The sequence below is a fragment of the Rhinolophus hipposideros genome, assembly GCF_964194185.1.
Source record: "Rhinolophus hipposideros genome assembly, chromosome: 10".
Lineage (NCBI taxonomy): Eukaryota > Metazoa > Chordata > Mammalia > Chiroptera > Rhinolophidae > Rhinolophus > Rhinolophus hipposideros.
In genome coordinates this window covers 47,616,944-47,635,128 of record NC_138056.1, presented here as the reverse complement: position 1 = coordinate 47,635,128, position 18,185 = coordinate 47,616,944, and the positions used below count along the sequence as shown (strand labels likewise).

At 42.3% G+C, this 18,185-nt stretch overlaps 1 protein-coding gene across 1 annotated transcript in view; it reads right to left on the bottom strand.

Annotated features, from left to right (window-relative positions):
* Positions 1-18,185, bottom strand: part of MRPL48 (mitochondrial ribosomal protein L48) — a 55,939-nt gene that overhangs the window by 21,230 nt on the left and 16,524 nt on the right. Inside the window, exon 4 of the mRNA XM_081064987.1 lies at positions 13,416-13,504. Within this exon, the coding sequence (XP_080921113.1) occupies positions 13,416-13,504 (89 nt within the window). The remainder of the gene's footprint in view (positions 1-13,415; positions 13,505-18,185) is intronic.

Sequence of the window (18,185 nt, the reverse complement as noted above, 5' to 3'; positions counted from 1 at the left end):
TAGGCCATTTTTTTCCTACATGATCATCAGTCCAGCTGACCTAGCACCATTGCATTGCAGTGTCACCTTTGTCATATAAGTGTCCATAGATACATGGGTCTGTTTCTATACTTTTTATTCTGTTCCATTAGGATATTTGTCTATCCTTTGCCAATACCACATTGTCCTAATTATCGGAGATTTATAAGGAGTCTTGCTATTTGGTAGAAATCAGTTTGTTTTTTACGAAAAAGGGGGAAAACATCTATCTCTATTTACATGTCTTAAGTCATCCCTATCTATCGGACAACAGCCGGGTGGCTGCCACAGCAGAGTTGTTCTGGCAGAGCACCTGGAATGGTTCTCTTATACCGCTACTCTCCAGCTCAGTCTAAGAGAACAGGGACCCAACCTGAGGAAGCAGAGGAGGAATAAGAAATAGTCCTTTCACGAGGCCAGTACTATTGATGAGAGGCCTGATCTCACCAGGGTGTTCCAACAACTGAAGAAAACACTGTACGTGAAGTGGCACATATTTAAACACTCAATAACTATTCAGTGTTAATACTATTTTCATATTTATATTCCTCATATCTACGTAGCATAGGGCCTGGCAGAGACAACATGCAATGAATTACTATTTTAGAATTTTAGAACAGGACAGCATTTAGAGATGATTTTGTCCCAGTTCTTCATCTTTGCAGAGGAAGAATATGAAGCCCAGAGAGATTAAGTCCCCCAGAGTCACACAGCCGGACAGGACAGACCCTAGGACCTAACACCCAGACCTCTGACCCCCAATGCAGGGACCTTCCCACGGCAGGCTCTGCATTTCTAAAGCGCTTCATGGTGGTGTCCACCCAGGGTCCTAGATTTTGCTACGAGTGAGACGCCATCCACTAGAGGCCACTATCGAGGAGGGTGTGGCTCTCTCTTCCTCAGAGCCCACTACCCCTGTGGTCAATCCAGACTTTTCATCATGTCAGCCAGCACCGCAGTCAGAGCTGGGAAGAATGCTAGCGTCAGAATGCAATGGGGAGCAGCTGAAATTTTCCAGCAGAGAGGGGAGGAGCTTCTCTGAAGCCTTTAGGAGGCTTTTCTTAACCAGGGAAAATGCCAACGCTTTTCAAAGGTGTCACTTTAGGGGAACAACAACAACAAAAAAAAGAAAGCTGATTCCAGTATCCTCTTGGCATCTCACTTGGTTTTCCGTGTTGGCCTAGATATGCCTGGAGCAATCCACACCATCAGGAGCCCATTGTGATATTATATTTCAGTTCTGAGCCAGGGAACAGCATAATCAGCGAGAGCTTGACTGCATATACTATCAATCGCCAGTTCCTATCATCTTTCTCACATCCTTCCCTTCCTTTTGTATTCCAACTGCCTTCATGACTGCCATGGGGAGTTACTAAAGGTATCTGTGCAAGGGATGTACCTGATGAGAACTGTGTTTTGGGGAGGCCACCCTGACTGCACATGGAGGAGAGCCAGGCAGGAAAGGAAGGGAGGCTAGGAGAAAGGTGGCAGGGAAGATGGATTACTGTCACCATCGAACTTTTGCACACCTGTGACTGCCCTGGATTCACTGTGGGATGACCCAGGATGGCCACTCTTAAATCCCTGTAGGATGGCACTATGATCCTCAAAATGGGCCATGGGATAAATTACTAAACCATTTTTTGTACAGAAATGTCCACATTATTATCCTTATTTTATAGACAGGAAACTGAGGTCCTCTGAAGGCACGTTACCTGCCTAAGGTTACTGGGAAACTTTGCTAGGAAAGAGCAGATAGAGAAAGGAGTCAGATTAGAATCACAGGCTGCTATAGCTGAGGGATCTTAGAGATAACAGTATCTCCTTCCTTCCTTCTCTAATTTTATACAGGGAGGAAGTTGAGGCCCAAAAAGGGGAAATGAGTTAAGGCCACAATAGTAAGGAAATGGCAAAGGTAACCACTTTATTAGCAGCCCAGGTTCTCCAGCTTCTGCAAGTAGTATGTGCCTATCACTATAGGTGGCATTCTCCAGGGTGGGAAAGTTGGGAAGGAATTGTATCATTCTAATCCTCAAATAAAAAGCCTGGTATGCTTGAAACACATTCAGTTTCCAGAAATTCTGGTGATGGAAATTTAAAAATTTACACCTGGGGTCTTGAATGATTTGGTGATGGTACTCTGAGCTGTAAGGTGCATAGAAATCAAGTGATTATGTTTATAATTCAATGTGGCCCACTTAACAAATGTACACTAGACAGAAGGCCTGGCCCTGACTGGGTGGCAAAGCCTGGTGCTGCATAGAGAACATTAGACTTAGCTGGAAGCCAAAGAAAATCTGGACTCAGATCTTGAGTGTCTTCTCTAGGTGTCAGTTTCTTCATCTTTAATACCTAAGGTTCTTGTGAAGCTCAAAAATAGTGAATTTATATGAAATGGAAATAGCATAGCCGTTAGATGAATTCTGACCATCCTCAGTTCAAATATTGGCTCTGGAAATTACTAGCCATTTGGGCAAGTCATTTAATTTCTCAGAGTCTTAGATTCCTCAAACAAGGTCTTTAATAACCATAGGATATCTGAGGATTAAATAAAATATACCATTTGTACTGCTGTAAAATGAAATAATGTTTTTAAAGCCTGGCACATAGTAGTTACAGCACCTAGTATATAGCAATTACTCTAAATGGTATCTTTTAAAAAGGTTGAGTGATGTATACACATATAGGACACAATATTATTACTATAAATTGGAGAGAAGCATGCCCATGGTGTCCTATTGGTATACTTTACAGGATGAAGCACTTAATTAAGCACCTGCTGTGTGCAAAGTGTTGATTCAACCACTGTAAGGAAAGACACCAAAGAAAGAGAAAATACACTCCCAGGCCTCAAGGACCTTACAATTCAGAGAAAGAGAAAGAGAAAAGACATGCATGAAAAAAACAGATCCTCTCAATTTAATCATGAAAAACAGCCCACCTCCCATGGCAAGTTCAGCACAAACTGCCTGGCTGCCCATGCTGATATAGTCCCTCAGGGGAACCCAAAAACAGCCACCTCAGGTGGGTGCAGCTGAAAGGGCTGTGAACAGAGACACATGAGGGCATGCAGTAGTTACTCAACAAATGGTATCTTTAAAAACGCCTGACCCAGATCTGCCTACTTTTCAGGTCTCATGTTCCCTCATTCCCTAGTGCCTATTTGAGACTCCAGGATCAACAAACTGCTAAAAGTTTCCCAACTGAATCTCCAGACTCAGGGTCTCCCCAGCTTTGCCCAGAATGTTTCCCATCCCTGCAAGGCATTTGACTCTTCACCTCATACACTTAATGTGAGCAACTCCTGCTCATTTTTTAAGACTCAGCTCATGCTCTTATAGGAAGCCTTCCCTGATTCGTATAGCGAAGTTAGGTACTACTCCTATCTGCTCCCATACTAACCCCCAATATACCACTATCATTTTTCACATGTATTCATTTATTCGATAAATGTTTACTGACCACCAGTGATGAGCCAGACCAAGGTTAGCATTAGGGATACAATAGTAAATAATATAGCCATAGTCTCTGCTCGCTGAAGCTTTCAGTCTATCAGGAAAGGCATACACAGAACAGCAGTGACAGAGTTGCATGTTTTGAGGGAGCAAAAAAGACTGCTATGGGATTATAAAAAGAAGGACTAATGCTACCATCATCATCATCACCACTTTTAGGCTCTATGTTTCAGACACTGTGCTAAGTACTTAAATTTTTCTTATTTAACTTACTCCTCATAACAACATTAGGAAGAATAATTCCTTATTTAAAGCCAAGGAAACTGTGGCTTGGGTAGGTCAAGTAACATACCTAAGGGTACACAACTAAGAAGCATCAGAGCTAAATCTTTAACTCAGGTCTGCCTAATTCCAAAACATTTCTCTTAACCTCTGTCTTTCCCTTTAAGAAGAGTGTGCAGAGCCTGCCAGTTTCCTCAGTATCTATAACCTTTCTTTAATAGCAGAACTGCTGGCTTTCAGCTGAGCACATGACCATTCATAATAAAATTTATATTTCCCAACCAATCTTGCGGCTTGATACTGTTATGTGGCTAAGTTCTGGCCCATGGGATATGAGCTCATACACACTGCTTTCCCCTTCCACTCCGTGCTGGATGGAATGTGGACATAATGGCTAGAGAGGGAGCAGCCATTTCGGATTATAAGATAGAAGCAGCATGATAAGTGTGGGAAAATCAAAAGCTGGAATATCTATTTATACTTTCATGTGAGAGAAAAATAAGCTTCTGTCTTCTTTAAGCCCCTCGATTAAGTAGATCTCTCTATTATGGCAGTCAACCACTATCTCAATTCATATAAGAAGGTAACATGTCTCATTCATGTCTCTATTCCTAGAGCCCAGCAATTTTAAATGTTGAGTTGAACTGAATTGAATTCTGGTTCTGATACTGTCATTTACTAGCTATATGGTCATAGAGAAATCATTTATGCTCCTCAATCCGTTTCCTTTTCTACTCTGTCTACCTCACAGGATAGTTGGTGAATCAAAAGGCTTGGTTTTCAAATTTGTTGGTTGCAAAGAGCCTAAAAAATTATGTTTCTTTGTGAAACAACATGAACTACTCATCAAAGTATTTTCATCCTATAAACAAGAACTATTTTACTAGCAGAAAATATGGTTATATTATATAAATGGAATTCTCTACATCTCAAAAGATAAAAACATAGCTGAGTTTCTTTGTTAATATTTGTTTATATGAAATAAAACTGATGGGAGAAATACTTGAAATTTAGAAAATTCTATTAACTTGTTGTCTTTCTAAAATGTGGCAGATTGCCACGTTTATTAAACTTGAGGGAGAGTTCAGCTCTAGGATCACCAGTGTTCAAGGATAGATGGTGAGAAAGACACTGAGATAACGGATGTGAAAGCACTCTGAAAATGGACAGGGATCATTGCTACTATCACATCAAACACGAATCCCTTTAAAACTCTGACACTGTCGTAAGTTAGCAGAACAGGTACGGCAGGAGGAGACTCGGGTGCCCTGGAGACCGTGGTGCTCTCATAGCACAGGCTGAGAGTCAGGTCTTCACAGGAGTCACTCTGTGCCTGGAAAAGCTCTGGAAAACTCTTTTATGTTCTTTACAGCCCCAGTGTTTCCAGCTACCCCAAGCAACTGGATACTCCTACAGAAGTGTCAGTTCACTTTACATACTCATGTAAGAAGAATACAGGTGGCATTTAATAAATGTTTGTGGAGCTGAACTCCGTAACACCTTCACTGACCTTTTCAGGGAGAGTTGCTTCTTGATCTTTGTCCTCTTGATATTTAGTTCATTCCCCTAGAAAAGCACTTACCACATGTATTTAGTTATGTTTTTGAGTACCATCTTCCCTAGCCCACTGTACACTTTTTGTGGGAAGATACTGTGCCCCTTTCACCTGAGCAATGATGGTTTTCCTTTTCAGTGAGTTACAAGAGGTAGACTTGAGGGAAAACATGGATGTTAGTTTAAAATAACTATTCCTAAGCCAGTCCTATAATCCATGTCTAGCCCTACACTCACTGGATGGGCCAAAACAATCTTTCTGTTCCCAGGAAGCTAGGACTGTCAACATAAAGTGATTCTGAGTTGCTGATGTTTTTCCAGGAATGATGCCACAGTCTCCTCTCAGAGCTAATCTATCTATGAGTGCTACAACAAAATAAATAGGTGTCAGAAATGGCAGACATCTCCTCTATGTCAACAGTAAAAACAGCATTAAGTTTCTAAGAGAAAAGGTATCTTGATTCCTAGGAACCATTCTATAAAGGCAAAGTCAATTGCCTACCTTACAAAAGATACACTTGACTCTCTTGCCCCATGGCCTAGAATATAGAACATATAACAGCTACAAACTGACAGCAATTTATGTTGCCTCTGTTTCATCCTCCCATATCTTCTTGGCAATTCTCTGATGCGTGGGCTGCTTCTACCCCAAGATTAGAGGCAGAACAACAGCTAAGAGCAAGTAAGTAAGTGGGAGAAATGACCTACCACTACACAAATATGAAAGACTATATTATTTTTATTTCTACTGAATAAAAATCACCCTGAACAATGTGAAGCCTTTTAAATTCAACAGAACAATGCTGGGTCCTTGAGAGAATAATGAGATCTACACATTGAGACACAGTGCTGAGTCTGGAGATAGGCTCTCAAATGTGATCCCTCACTGCCAGGAGTCAAGCTGAGACTTACAGATGAGAGAAAAAAGAAAGGGATCATCCCATAAAGGGAAAAGAGCATGTGCAAAGGCACAAAGGCACGAGACAGCATGGGTGTATGAGAAATGTACCTGAAACCAAAAAGGAAATCACTGAATCCAAAAAAGGAAATCCCTGCGAAGGAGTTTGGGTCCATGCTATGAGACCTGGAATTCCATGATTTGCTGTCATCCCCATGTTGCCACCTATGAGGAAGCTTTTGTTTTTGTTTTTAAAGATTTTATTGGGGAAGGGGAACAGGACTTTATTGGGGAACAGTCTGTACTTCCAGGACTTTTTTCCAAGTCAAGTTGTGGTCCTTTCAATCTTAGTTGTGGAGGGTGCTGTTCAGCTTCATGTTGTTGTCCTTTCAGTCTTAGTTGTGGAGGGTGCAGTTGCCGCTTTTCTAGTTGCAGGGGGCGCAGCCCACCATCCCTTGTGGGACTCGAGGAGTTGAACTGGCAACTTTGGGGTTGAGAGCCCACTGGCGCATGTGGGAATCGAACCGGCAGCCTTCGGAGTTAGGAGCATGGAGCTCCAACCGCCTGAGCCGCCGGGCTGGCCCTATGAAGCTTTTTTTCATCTCTTCTCTCACTCACTCCTCAGAGAAGCATCGAGGACAAGGGCACAGGATGGAGGGATGGGAATCAACCAGGCTATTCAATAAAGAAAGAGGTTAAACCTGTATTGAAAAGGGAAGCTGAGATGAGCTTGCTGTGACTTTTCCTTCTCAAGGTTCAGTCATAAGACTGAGTGTGGAACCTTTGGAAGGAGGAGTGAAGAGATTACACCAGCAGAAATGAGACAAGGGCTGGGCACTTTGTGCGTGAGAATTAACTCACATCTCAGAGATGTGGGGATCAAGAGAACAGAGGCCCCAGCCTGAGACCTAGAGAGGAAAAAAATGGGAATCTGGCTATTTACTGTTTTTTCCAGGTTCTAAGCTTAGTGAGAGAAAGGAGGCCACAAGATGCCTTCTAGCTTTTCCAGCCCAGTTCCCCAGGGCAGAGTCAAAGAGGGACTTGGGACAGAGCCTCTGCAGGCTGGCAGATGAGAGCTTTCATTGTGTTGTTCCATGCAGGAAGTGAGGAGCCTGCAGCAGCTGCCACCACTATCCAGCACTACTGTGCTAGCTACCCTGGGACAATGAATGACACTAGAGAAAAGCCTATACCCCTAACCAAAGGGAGCATTGCTCCCTCCAAGCAACCAAGGTCATCTGGAGCGAGCTGTTTGCAGATAGTGGGCTGTGTTTTCCAGCTCTGATTTATAAAACCTCAGGGCAGTTTCAATAACCAAACTTCAGTTCAGCTCAATCAATATTTACTGTCCTCTGTTTGATGCCAGGCCCTATGTTGGACAATGAAGATGCAGAGAAAAATGAACACAGCCTCTACTCTTAGAGAGCTCATGATCTAAAAGGCGAGATGGTCACTTAGAGACCCGGTCAAAATGGCGGAGTAAGTAGATGCTGTGCTTACCTCCTCTTACGACCATATCAAAATTGCAATTAAACTACAGAACAGCCATCATTGAGAATGACCTAGCACTACACAAATTCCTCTTCCATACAAATGGCCAGTCTTGGCTCATGCTGCAGACTTTCCTAAAATCTCTCAAAGGTTCACAAAACCCAAACAAGCATCGCCTGGCTTTGGCATGTCCTGTACGTCTGGCTAAGCAACCCTAAACCTAGCAATAGCCACAGCTGGCCTTGGTTTATGGTTTGGCCTCTTGAGGCACCTCCCAGCCCAGCACAAGTAGTGGCCATCTGTGCACTGCTTTGTGGCTCATGTCAGGAGGCCCAGAGCAGGGCATAGGCTGTGGTTGAACTTGCTCCCTCCCAGGAAGCCTGGGGCTAGCATGCCCGGTGGCCAGGTTCAGACCCAGCTGGAGCATCACCCGGCTACTTCCTGGGATAGCACATCCAAAGGACAGACTGGGCAGGCACCAGAACCCTGCTAAAGCAAATCCTGCTCCATAGAGTCAGCCCCTGAACAACAGCTCCTCCACTGTAATCCCAGCCAGTCCTCACAACCAATCAGCCTAAGGGTCAGTCCCTCCTATACACGTGCAAACAGCAACCAAGGCTCAACTACAACAAGAGGGTGCACACAACCTACACAAGGGACACACCTGGAGTGCATGGCTCAGGTGACCAGGAAGACTGTGCCACTGACCCACACAGCATACCTACTATATAAGGCCACTCTAATAGACTGGGAGACATAGCAGCCATGCCTAATATATAGAAAAAAACAAAAAGAGGCAGCCAAAATCGGGAGACAAACATGTCCCAAATAAAATAATAGAACAAAGCTCCAGAGAAACAATGAAACAAAATGAAGACAAGCAATCTACCAGATACAGAGTTCAAAACACTGGTTATAAGGATGCTCAGTGATCTCTGAGAGAGCTTCAACAAAGAGATAGGAAACATTAAAATGGAGATAGAAATCATAAAAAAACAACCAGTCGGAAATAATGAACACAATAACTGAAATGAAGAATACATTACAGGGCATCAGTAGTAGATTAGATGAAGCAGAGAATTGAACCAGCAATTTAGAAGATAAGCATAAAACACCCAATCAGAACAGCAAAAAGAAAAAAGAATCCAAAAAAATGAAGATAGTTTAAGGAGCCTCTGGGAGCGACAACATCAAGTGTACCAACATTTGCATCATAGGGGTACCAGAAGGAGAAGAGACAGAGCAAGGAATTGAAAATCTATTTGAAGAAATGACATAAAACTTCCCTAACCTAATGAAGGAAATAAATACACAAGCCCAGGAAGCACAGAAAATCCCAAACAAGATGAACCCAAAGAAGCCAACACCAAGACACATCATAATTAAAATGCCCAAAGTTAAAGACTAGAAAGAATCTCAAAAGCAGCAAAAGAAAAGCAGTTAGTTACCTACAAGGTAGCTCCACTCATCATAATTAAAATGCCAAAGTTTAAAGACAGAATCTTAAAAATAGCAAGAGAAAAGCAGTTCGTTACCTACAAGGGAGCTCCCATAAGACTATCAGCTCATTTCTCAACGGAAACTTTGTAGGCCAGAGGGATTGTCACGAAATATTCAAAGTGATGAAAAACAAGGACCTACAACCAAGATTACTCTACCCAGCAAAGCTATCAACTAGAATCAAAGGACAGATAAAGAGCTTCCCAGACAAGAAAAAGCTAAAGGAGTTCATTAACACCAAACTAGAATTACAAAAAATCTTAGAGGGACTTCTTTAAGACAAAAAAAAGGAATTAAAAATATGAATAATAAAATTTCAATAACTACATATCTGTCAACAATTACTTTCAATGTCAATGGATTAAATGCCCTAAACAAAAGATAGGGTGGCTGAATGGATAAGAAAACAAGACCCTTACATATTCTACTTACAAGAGACTCACTTCAGATCAAAAGACACACAGACTGAAAGTAAAGGGATGAAAGACATTTCATGAAAATGAAAAAAAAATAAAAAAGCTGGGTTGAGAGCCCACTGGCGCATGTGGGAATCAAACTGGCAGCCTTCGGAGTTAGGAGCACGGAGCCCCTAAGTATGGCATATGCAGAAAATTAAAGAATTCTCTGAATTAGCAATATTTATATCAGACAAAATTTGAAAACAAAGGCTATAACAAGAGACAAAGGATGCAGTAATCTCACTTCTGGGTATTTATCTGAAAAAGCCCCAAATGCCATTTCGAGGGTAGCTGTGCATCCATATAGTCATTGCAGCATTGTTTACATGGCCAATGGGCAGGCAGCCTGGGTGTCCATTGATGGATTAATGGATTAAAGAGAAGATGGTACATATATATAATGGAATATTGCTCAGCCAGGGAAGGGAATGGGTTCTTTCCATCTGCAGTGGCGTGGATGGGTCTGGAGGGTATTGTGCTGAGTGAAGTGTCCGAGAGAAAGGCAGATGCAATGTGATTTCGCTTTTATGTGGGATCTAAAGAACAAAATAAGCACACCAACCAGAAACAAACTCATAGATATAGAGAACATACAGATGGGAGGGGGGTGGGGGTGAAAAGGGAAAAGGATTAAGAAGTACAAATTGGTTATTACAAAGTGGTCATGGAGACGTAGGGTATAACATCAGGAATATAGTCTATAATATTGTAATAACTATGTATAGTGCCAGGTGGGTACTAGACTAGTCAGAGGGATGTCCAGCATAAGGAATACTCGTATAGTCAATAGTATACGATAGCATGGTACACTGTCAGGTGGTTGCTGGAGTTATCATGGCGATCACTTCTTTAGGTATATAAATGTTGAATAACTATGGTGTACACCTGAAATACAATGTTGTATGTTAACTATTTTTAATAAAAACCTTAAATAAGTAAAAGGGGAGATGGTTATCAAAACAGCTGGTTAAAACAGAGCAGTAAGTCTTAGGATAGAGGAAGCACAAGAAACTCTGGCAGCTCGTGGTAGGACAAGCAACTCAAAGCAGGGAGTCCAGGAAGGTTTTTCAGAAAGAGAGATTCATTTTTTTCCCTCCTCATCCTGATTCCTCACTGGGATTTAAGGGTTGCGAATGTATTAGTCAAGTGAAAAGGGGGAGAAGGTCTTCCAGACAAACAGCATGTGAGAGGCCTTGAAACAGTATGGTGATTTGGATGAAAAGAGACCCAGTGCAATTAAAGCATGGTATCTATGAGACAGGAGAAGAGGCTAGAGAGAAAGATGGCGACAGATGGTATTAAATATGCCATTAAACGTCGTTTTATACCAAGCTAAGGAGCAGGTCGAAGTATGGCATATGCAGAAAATTATCTTAAGAGGGAGGATCCCAAAACGTTAAAAAAACAACAACAACAAAAAAAAAACCCAAAACACACACCCAAACAAAACAAATTTCATTTCCTACTAATTTATGTGGAACTTTAGAAGAGGGATGTCCTAAAATAAAACAACTCCAACAACTACTCTAAGGTGTCACAACTCAGAAAGAGTGTAAATCACTCCTGAATTTTAATAGCACTTTATATCTTCCTTTTAGTCCTTGCCACTTTCTGCTAAACCTCTGTGTCTTATCTGTAATTGTTTACCAGCTCCCTCTGAGCATAAACCAGGTCTTGTTCATTCATCCTATAACCTTTTATTGCAGCCCAGTCTGAATAGGCAAGGCAGCCCCAATAGTGCCTAGCACACAGCAGATAGTCGATAAATATTTCATAGCATCATGGAGTTGTATGATATCAAAGCTGAAAAACTTTTTAAAGATATTCTAATCCAGAGTTTCTCAACCTTTTTTAAAGAATCTGAAAAAACCTGTGGAGTCTCTTCCCAGAAAAATTCACATCGAAAACATTTGAGGGCAACTGGTTGCCTGAGTGGTTGGAACATGGTGCTCATAACACCAAGGTCGCCAGTTCGATTCCCTCATGGTCCAGTGAGAAGCAAGCCTTGAGCTTGAAGCTGAGCCGCTGGTGGGCGGCCAGTTGGCTCATTGATTAGAGTGCGGTGCTCATAATACCAAGGTCACTGGTTCGAGTCCCACATGGGCCAGTGAGCTGTGCTCCCATAACTAGATTGAAAACAACGGCTTGACTTGGAGATGATGGGTCCTGTAAAAACAGTTCCCCAATGTTCCCCAATAATAAAAAAAAAAGAAAGAAAAAGAAAAAGGAAAACATTTTACATAAAATTTCAGGGCCCGCCATGACTACAGAGGTAGTAAGGTTAACTTATCCAAAGTCACAAAGCTAGTAAGTGGCAGAACCAAGCCTAGAACACAAGTTTGGTGGTTCCCAATTCAGTACTCTTCCCACTACAAACAGACAATTTGAGTTGGTTTGTTTCCTGATGGGAGACTGCCCAGTACAGGCCTCGGACACTGTTCCTCTCATGAAATTCCTTGATAAAAGGATGATGCTCAGGAGAATACGGCAAGTTTAGTGGCTTCTGAGGCCCAAGGACAGTGGTATTGAACTTCTGCCAAGGAGATGTAATAGGAGATATGCATGGTTACGTGTGTGCATTACAATAAGCCAAAGAACCAAAAGTGATGTTGAAGACTCCCTGAGAAGAACAGCAAAATCTTCTTCACTGTATTGTTTACAGGAAGTGATAGAATCATGACTGAAAGCCAGACCTTCTGACTTTCAGGTCACTGTTGTGCTCACCTCACCGGAAAATTCTCTGCACGTGCACAAAAATCTAACCAGCACAGAAGCAATCCTGCAGCTGGGGCCACTGAAATAGGCTAAACAATCTCGTAATGCTTAGAAACTACCAGTTATCTGTGACAATGGATTCAGAGAACACAAACCAGGTCTGACAATTAAGTTCCCGAACTTGTTGCAATGATGTTGCTAACCTTTTTTGATATCAGAGGGATTATTCATTACAAATTTATACCAACTGGACAAACAGTTAACCAAGTTTACTATTTGGAAGTGCTGAAAAGGCTGCGTGAAAAAGACGACCTGAATTTTCTGCCAACAATTCATGGCTCTTGTGTCACGACAATGCACCAGCTCACACGGCACTGTCTGTGAGGGAGTTTTTAGCCAGTAAACAAATAACAGTATTGGAACATCCTCCCTACTCACCTGATCAAGCCCCCAATGAATTTTTTCTTTACCCAAAGATAAAGGAAATATTGAAAGGAAGACATTTTGATGACATTCAGGACATCAAGGGTAATACGATGACATCTCTGATGGTCATTCCAGAAAAAGAGTTCCAAAAATTGCTTTGAAGGGTGGACTAGGTAGGCACTGGCGTCAGTGCACTTCGAAGGTGACCGAACTTAATTGTCCTAACCTAGTACATATTTTAAGTCTGCAAATACTATAAAACTCAGTTATTTGGCTGGAAGTGTCAATCCACCTCTACTTGTCACAAACCATTCACTCAACTAAACAGAATGTACTTGTATCATTTCCATTGTGAGGTCTATACCGAACTAAGTTCCAAGAAAATTATTTTTAAAGTATCACAAGTAATAAAAGCAAATTATTTGCTTTTCACTGTGATAACCTGGCCTAGGGACAAGATCGGGAGCTGGCAGGAATATTTCCACTCTGGATAATATCCAAACTAAGTAACTAAGTAACTAGTAGCTCCACTACTATCCAACCTATGCAAATCTGACCTCCTGGTGTTTGTAAAAGCTGCATGCTCTCCTTTTCTATATAGGACTCCTGCCCCTTTACCTCTTGTGCTTTAATTAGGTGCTTGTATCTTCCGATGCCATGGGTGGGCTTTGTCTTGTAGTGCCGACTCGTACTCAGCACAATGCCACCTACAAGAGACAAAATAAGACAAACCCGTTTCAGAACTCCTCCAGGGACAGATCACATGTGAGGAGACAAATTCTCCTCTGCAAGGCTGGTAACATTTGCGAATAGCAGGCCTTTTGTTGGTTTAAAGAACCAGAGCTATTTTTTGATCCTGGGCTGACTCTCAGTTTACCCCCCTTTTCTCTCCTTTGGCCCCTCAACAGGCAATAATCCTTTTGAAGTTTTCTGCTGCAGATTGTATAGCAAAGAGATAGTTGGCAAATATAACCCAGTAAGAGGACAATCACAGATTTTCACAAAGTTTTAAAAACCATCTAATTTGATTTATTTGTGCTGATACAGAACAATCTCTAACACACACTGTTAAGTGAATAACAATAAAAACAGAAACCTAATGTACAGACAGTGTGTATGTATACCACTACTGAGTATAAAATAGGTTCTCCCGTATGAGTACATATTCATTATGGCAGGCCCAGAGAAGCGCCACCCAGATCCCCCTTCAAGGACGGACTCTAATCCTCACTATTTTTATCCTCATTTACAAACAAAGGACAGCTCAAAAAATAGTGGTGAATGGACCAAGTAAAATCCAGCAAGTAAAAGACAGACTGCAATTTAAACCCAGGTCTATTTGGCTGAACAGCCTGTGCTCAGATGTGTTATAACATCTGAATTTCTGGAATATAAAATCTAGCTAGATCTGATCTTTCCTAATTCAGATCTCAGTTCCTTATCTCACCCCTTTCACTGTTCTGCTATGTCTGTCGGTCTCTCTTGCTCGCTGTCCACCTTCAGCAAAAGTACTAGTACTAGGTTCTGCTCTTTCCTCCCAGCTTCTGTGGTCCTGCCCTCATCTCCCCAGGGTCATCACTCAGGGTAGGGAGGCGGGCAGGTGGGGGGGAGTGGGGGTGGGGGGGCTAAATGCAACATGGTGTGGAAAAGTCTAACCGACATCAAGAAGAGGAATGTCACGTAAGCTTCTTTTTTCTAAAATGGGCTTCCAAGCACGTCTGCTCTGCACCAGGCCAACCAGAGACTGGCTTCAGAGTCAATTCTGCATTTCCAACCCACAATGCTGGATGACATACATTAGTCTACATTTACTATAACATGCCAACAACTATATAAACACTGGGACAAAGGTGACTAAATATGCTCCTTTCCCCAGACACTCAACGTGTACCTAGGAAAGATGATGGGAATGCAGAGTTCCTGTACGGTGTACAAAATACTGTAATGGAGATGAAAAGCAAAGGTAGTGAGTGCCTAAAGGATGGAACAACTAATTCTGCCTTGGGGAGTGGGGGTGGGAGTAGGAGTGGGGAAGGGTGCAGGGGAAGAGGTTCAGAAGAGGTAAAAGCTGCACTCTTGAAAGAGGAGTACGAGTTTACCATGCAAGGAAGAAGGGGGTATTTTTGGCAGAGGTTCCCAAAGAGCACTGAACATAACAGATGTGTTCTTGGCTGCTGTCCCAATTCTGTCTCTCTGAATTCAAGACCTTTGACCTTTTGAGCCTTCAGGTTCCAACTTTGCAACTTGGGGCCTGGGGGCCTCACGCAAGGGGCTGATATCCAAATCGTACTGATGGGTATACGATGACCCTCAGAGCAGAGCCTTTCAAGTGAATTTTATTACGTATAATCAAGATTTTATTATAACTTCAAAATAGGAGAAGCAATGAGAGGTGTGCATGGTTACGTGGGAGTATTAAAATAAGCCAAAGAGGCCCTTGGCCTTGGCCTTTGGCCCTTTGAGCCTTTGAGCCGCAGCCCACTCCTAACCCTTTGGAGTATATTTTCTCTTCTAATAATGGCCTTTGAGCCACTGCCTTCTGCTTGGGCCCACTTCTACCTCTTTGAAGTGTACTTTTTCTTCTAATAAACTGCAATTTCACAATTAAAAAAAAAAAAAAGCCAAAGACCCAAAAGTGATGTTGAGCATTCCCCGAGTAGAACAGCGAAATCTTCTTTTGCTGTCCTAAAAAGCGCGAACTCTCCAAAGCATCTTCATTCATTCAACAGTTATTTATTATTGCCCATCAGGATAGCCAGCAACAATTATACCCTCACAACCATGTGAAGGGCACACACTAAAGGTGAGCAGTGTGTGAACAACCCAATGGCCATGGCAGGACTGCCTGGTACCACCCAGTGCCCTGGAAGCTACAACAATGGACAAAGTCGCTGCCATACAGCACCTACGATCTACTGGGGAGACAGTAATACCAATGCCGTCTCTATACGTAGAGCCCTGTCATGGGTTCTTTGAGAGATCTTTAAAGGCAGAAATTTCAAAATTGAATTATAATGATGTTCAGAAAAGAACAGCAGGGAGCACTGTGCCTCGTTCGTACCTTCCCCCGTCACGCTCTCTGTGGGCTCTGGGTACCATCCCAGCTGCTCTCTCCAAGGTGTGGGCCTGACTGTAGCAGCCATCTTTTCTTACTGATTAGGGCTCTATACATGAGAGGGGCACTGAGGCTGGACTTAAGGTGTTGGGAAGGGATTCTTAGAGCAGGTGGCTTTTAAGTAAAACTTGAAGGATGCCTGAGTTAGTAAGGAGAGAAAATGGTATGGGGAGGGAAGGAGAGAATTTCAAGGCAGAGCGTGAGGAGCAAGGTGCCAAGGCACGAGTTTACAGAAACAGGCAAAGCTTAGGAAGGGCTTAATGACTGCGTACTTGCGTACTTACGTAGGATGTGCCAGGCTCTGTACAAAGAGTTGGGGATATAAAAGTGGACAAGGAATAAAATAAAACTAAAAAAAAAAAAAAAAAAAAGTGGACAAGGCCAACCAAACTCTGGTTATGGAGCTGACTGTCTAGTGGGAGGAAGGAATCATTAACGAACTAGTCACAAAATAAATATAAAATTACAAAGTGTGATAAATAATAAAAAGGAAAAGCACAAAGGGCTATGGCAATACAATCGGTGGATCTATTTTAGATTGGAATAGCGAGGAAGGCCTCTCTGAGAAAATGGCATGTGAATTGAGACCAGAACTCAAGGGAAATGGTGACAGTGGTTGGTTAACCCCAGGGAGGGGAAGTGGCTAAAAGGCAGGAGGAGAGGAGACTTACTGATTATTTTATACTCTTTTGTATCTTTTAAAACTTGTTCCATGTATATGTATTATCTATTCAAAAATAAATAAATAAAATAAATTCAGACTTGAAAGGCAAATAGGAGTTTATTAGGTAAACAGACAGAGTATGAATGTTCCAGGCAGAAGGAATAGCTGTGCAAAGCCCCCATGTGGGACACAGCTTGGCACATTCAAGGACCAGCGGGGCTTTCAGTGTGGCTGACACAGTGAGAGGGGTACACGGTGTACCAGAGACTGGGGCAGTGGGCAGAACACACAACAGTGGGCCTTGTTAAGGGTTTGGATTTCAGACTGGACTGCCAGCAGGGAAGTTACATGTCTGATGTGTTTTAAGAAGATCACTTTGGTGGTTGTGTGGAAAAGTGGGTGGTGAGGAATATGATGGAAGGGTTAGGAGACTCGAGTGGTGGCATTGGCTACGTTGGTGGTGGTGATCGGCCTGTTTCCACACCCCCCTCTCTATTCCATCTTCTAGAGCTGACAGACTAATCCTTCTAAAACACAGGCCTAACCATGTTATACTCTTTCATTAATTCAACCATTTCTTCATTGCACGCACATAATTTTTTATAAAGTACTTAACTCTGTGCAAGGCACTGCACCAGTCTCTGCAGACACACCAATGAACGAAACAGGGAAGGTCTTTGCCATATTTCAAAATGTCTGATGGTTTTCCACTGCCCAAAATACCCCCTCCTTAGGTAAGCAATTAAGAACTTTGATTTTCTAGTCTAGTTCCAACTACGTCATCTCCTCATTCTCCCACTCCTCCAGGCCTTTGAAAAGTTGCTCCTCAGCCAGAGATACACTTGTCATTCTGTGTAAACCATATAGTTTTCATGCCTCCGTGCCGTGCTCGGCAGGTCCCCCTGTTGGGACTGTTCCTATCTGACTGGTGAAATCCTACAGCCTCGAGGGCCAGCTCAAATGGCACCATCTTTGGGAAACTCTTCTGCTGCCCTAAATATAGAAAAATCACAGAGTTTACTTCATGGTTACAGCTCTCCCATGTCTCCATTATATAGAAAAACTTTTGTGTAAATAAAAAAGAAAACTCAGATGCCAATCACCATTTAAGTACACAGAAACTCAATAACCCACCAGTGGTTTCAAACAGCAGAACTGAAAGTGATCTTGGAGATGATGACACATCTCAGGTGGAAGTGTCACAAATGCTTGCCTCAGCCTCTCACCCACTGGAATTCCTTGGCAAGGAGTCACTTTCAAATTCAGTTTGGGGCAATTCCCATAATTAGAGCAGCTGGTTAATTAAGAAGCTGATTCAACTTACTGTTAAATTAACCATTTCCCCCTTAAATGAAAGGTTTTGGTCAAATTATCAGTGGTTAAACTGCTTAATTAGCCAGTTGTTTCAATTATAAAATTTACAAATTTGAAAGCCTCTGATTTCTAATAAGTTCAGCTGAATTTCCCCTCTGCTCCGTGTTATTAAGCTGGGTTTCCTGCTGTCGTATTAACATTGCAGCCTCCTGAGAGAAAAGGCAACTCTTTTCAGTGAAGACACAAAACCACAGGGTTTCAAAAGGAGGCTTTGAAAATCTTTCAATTAACACAA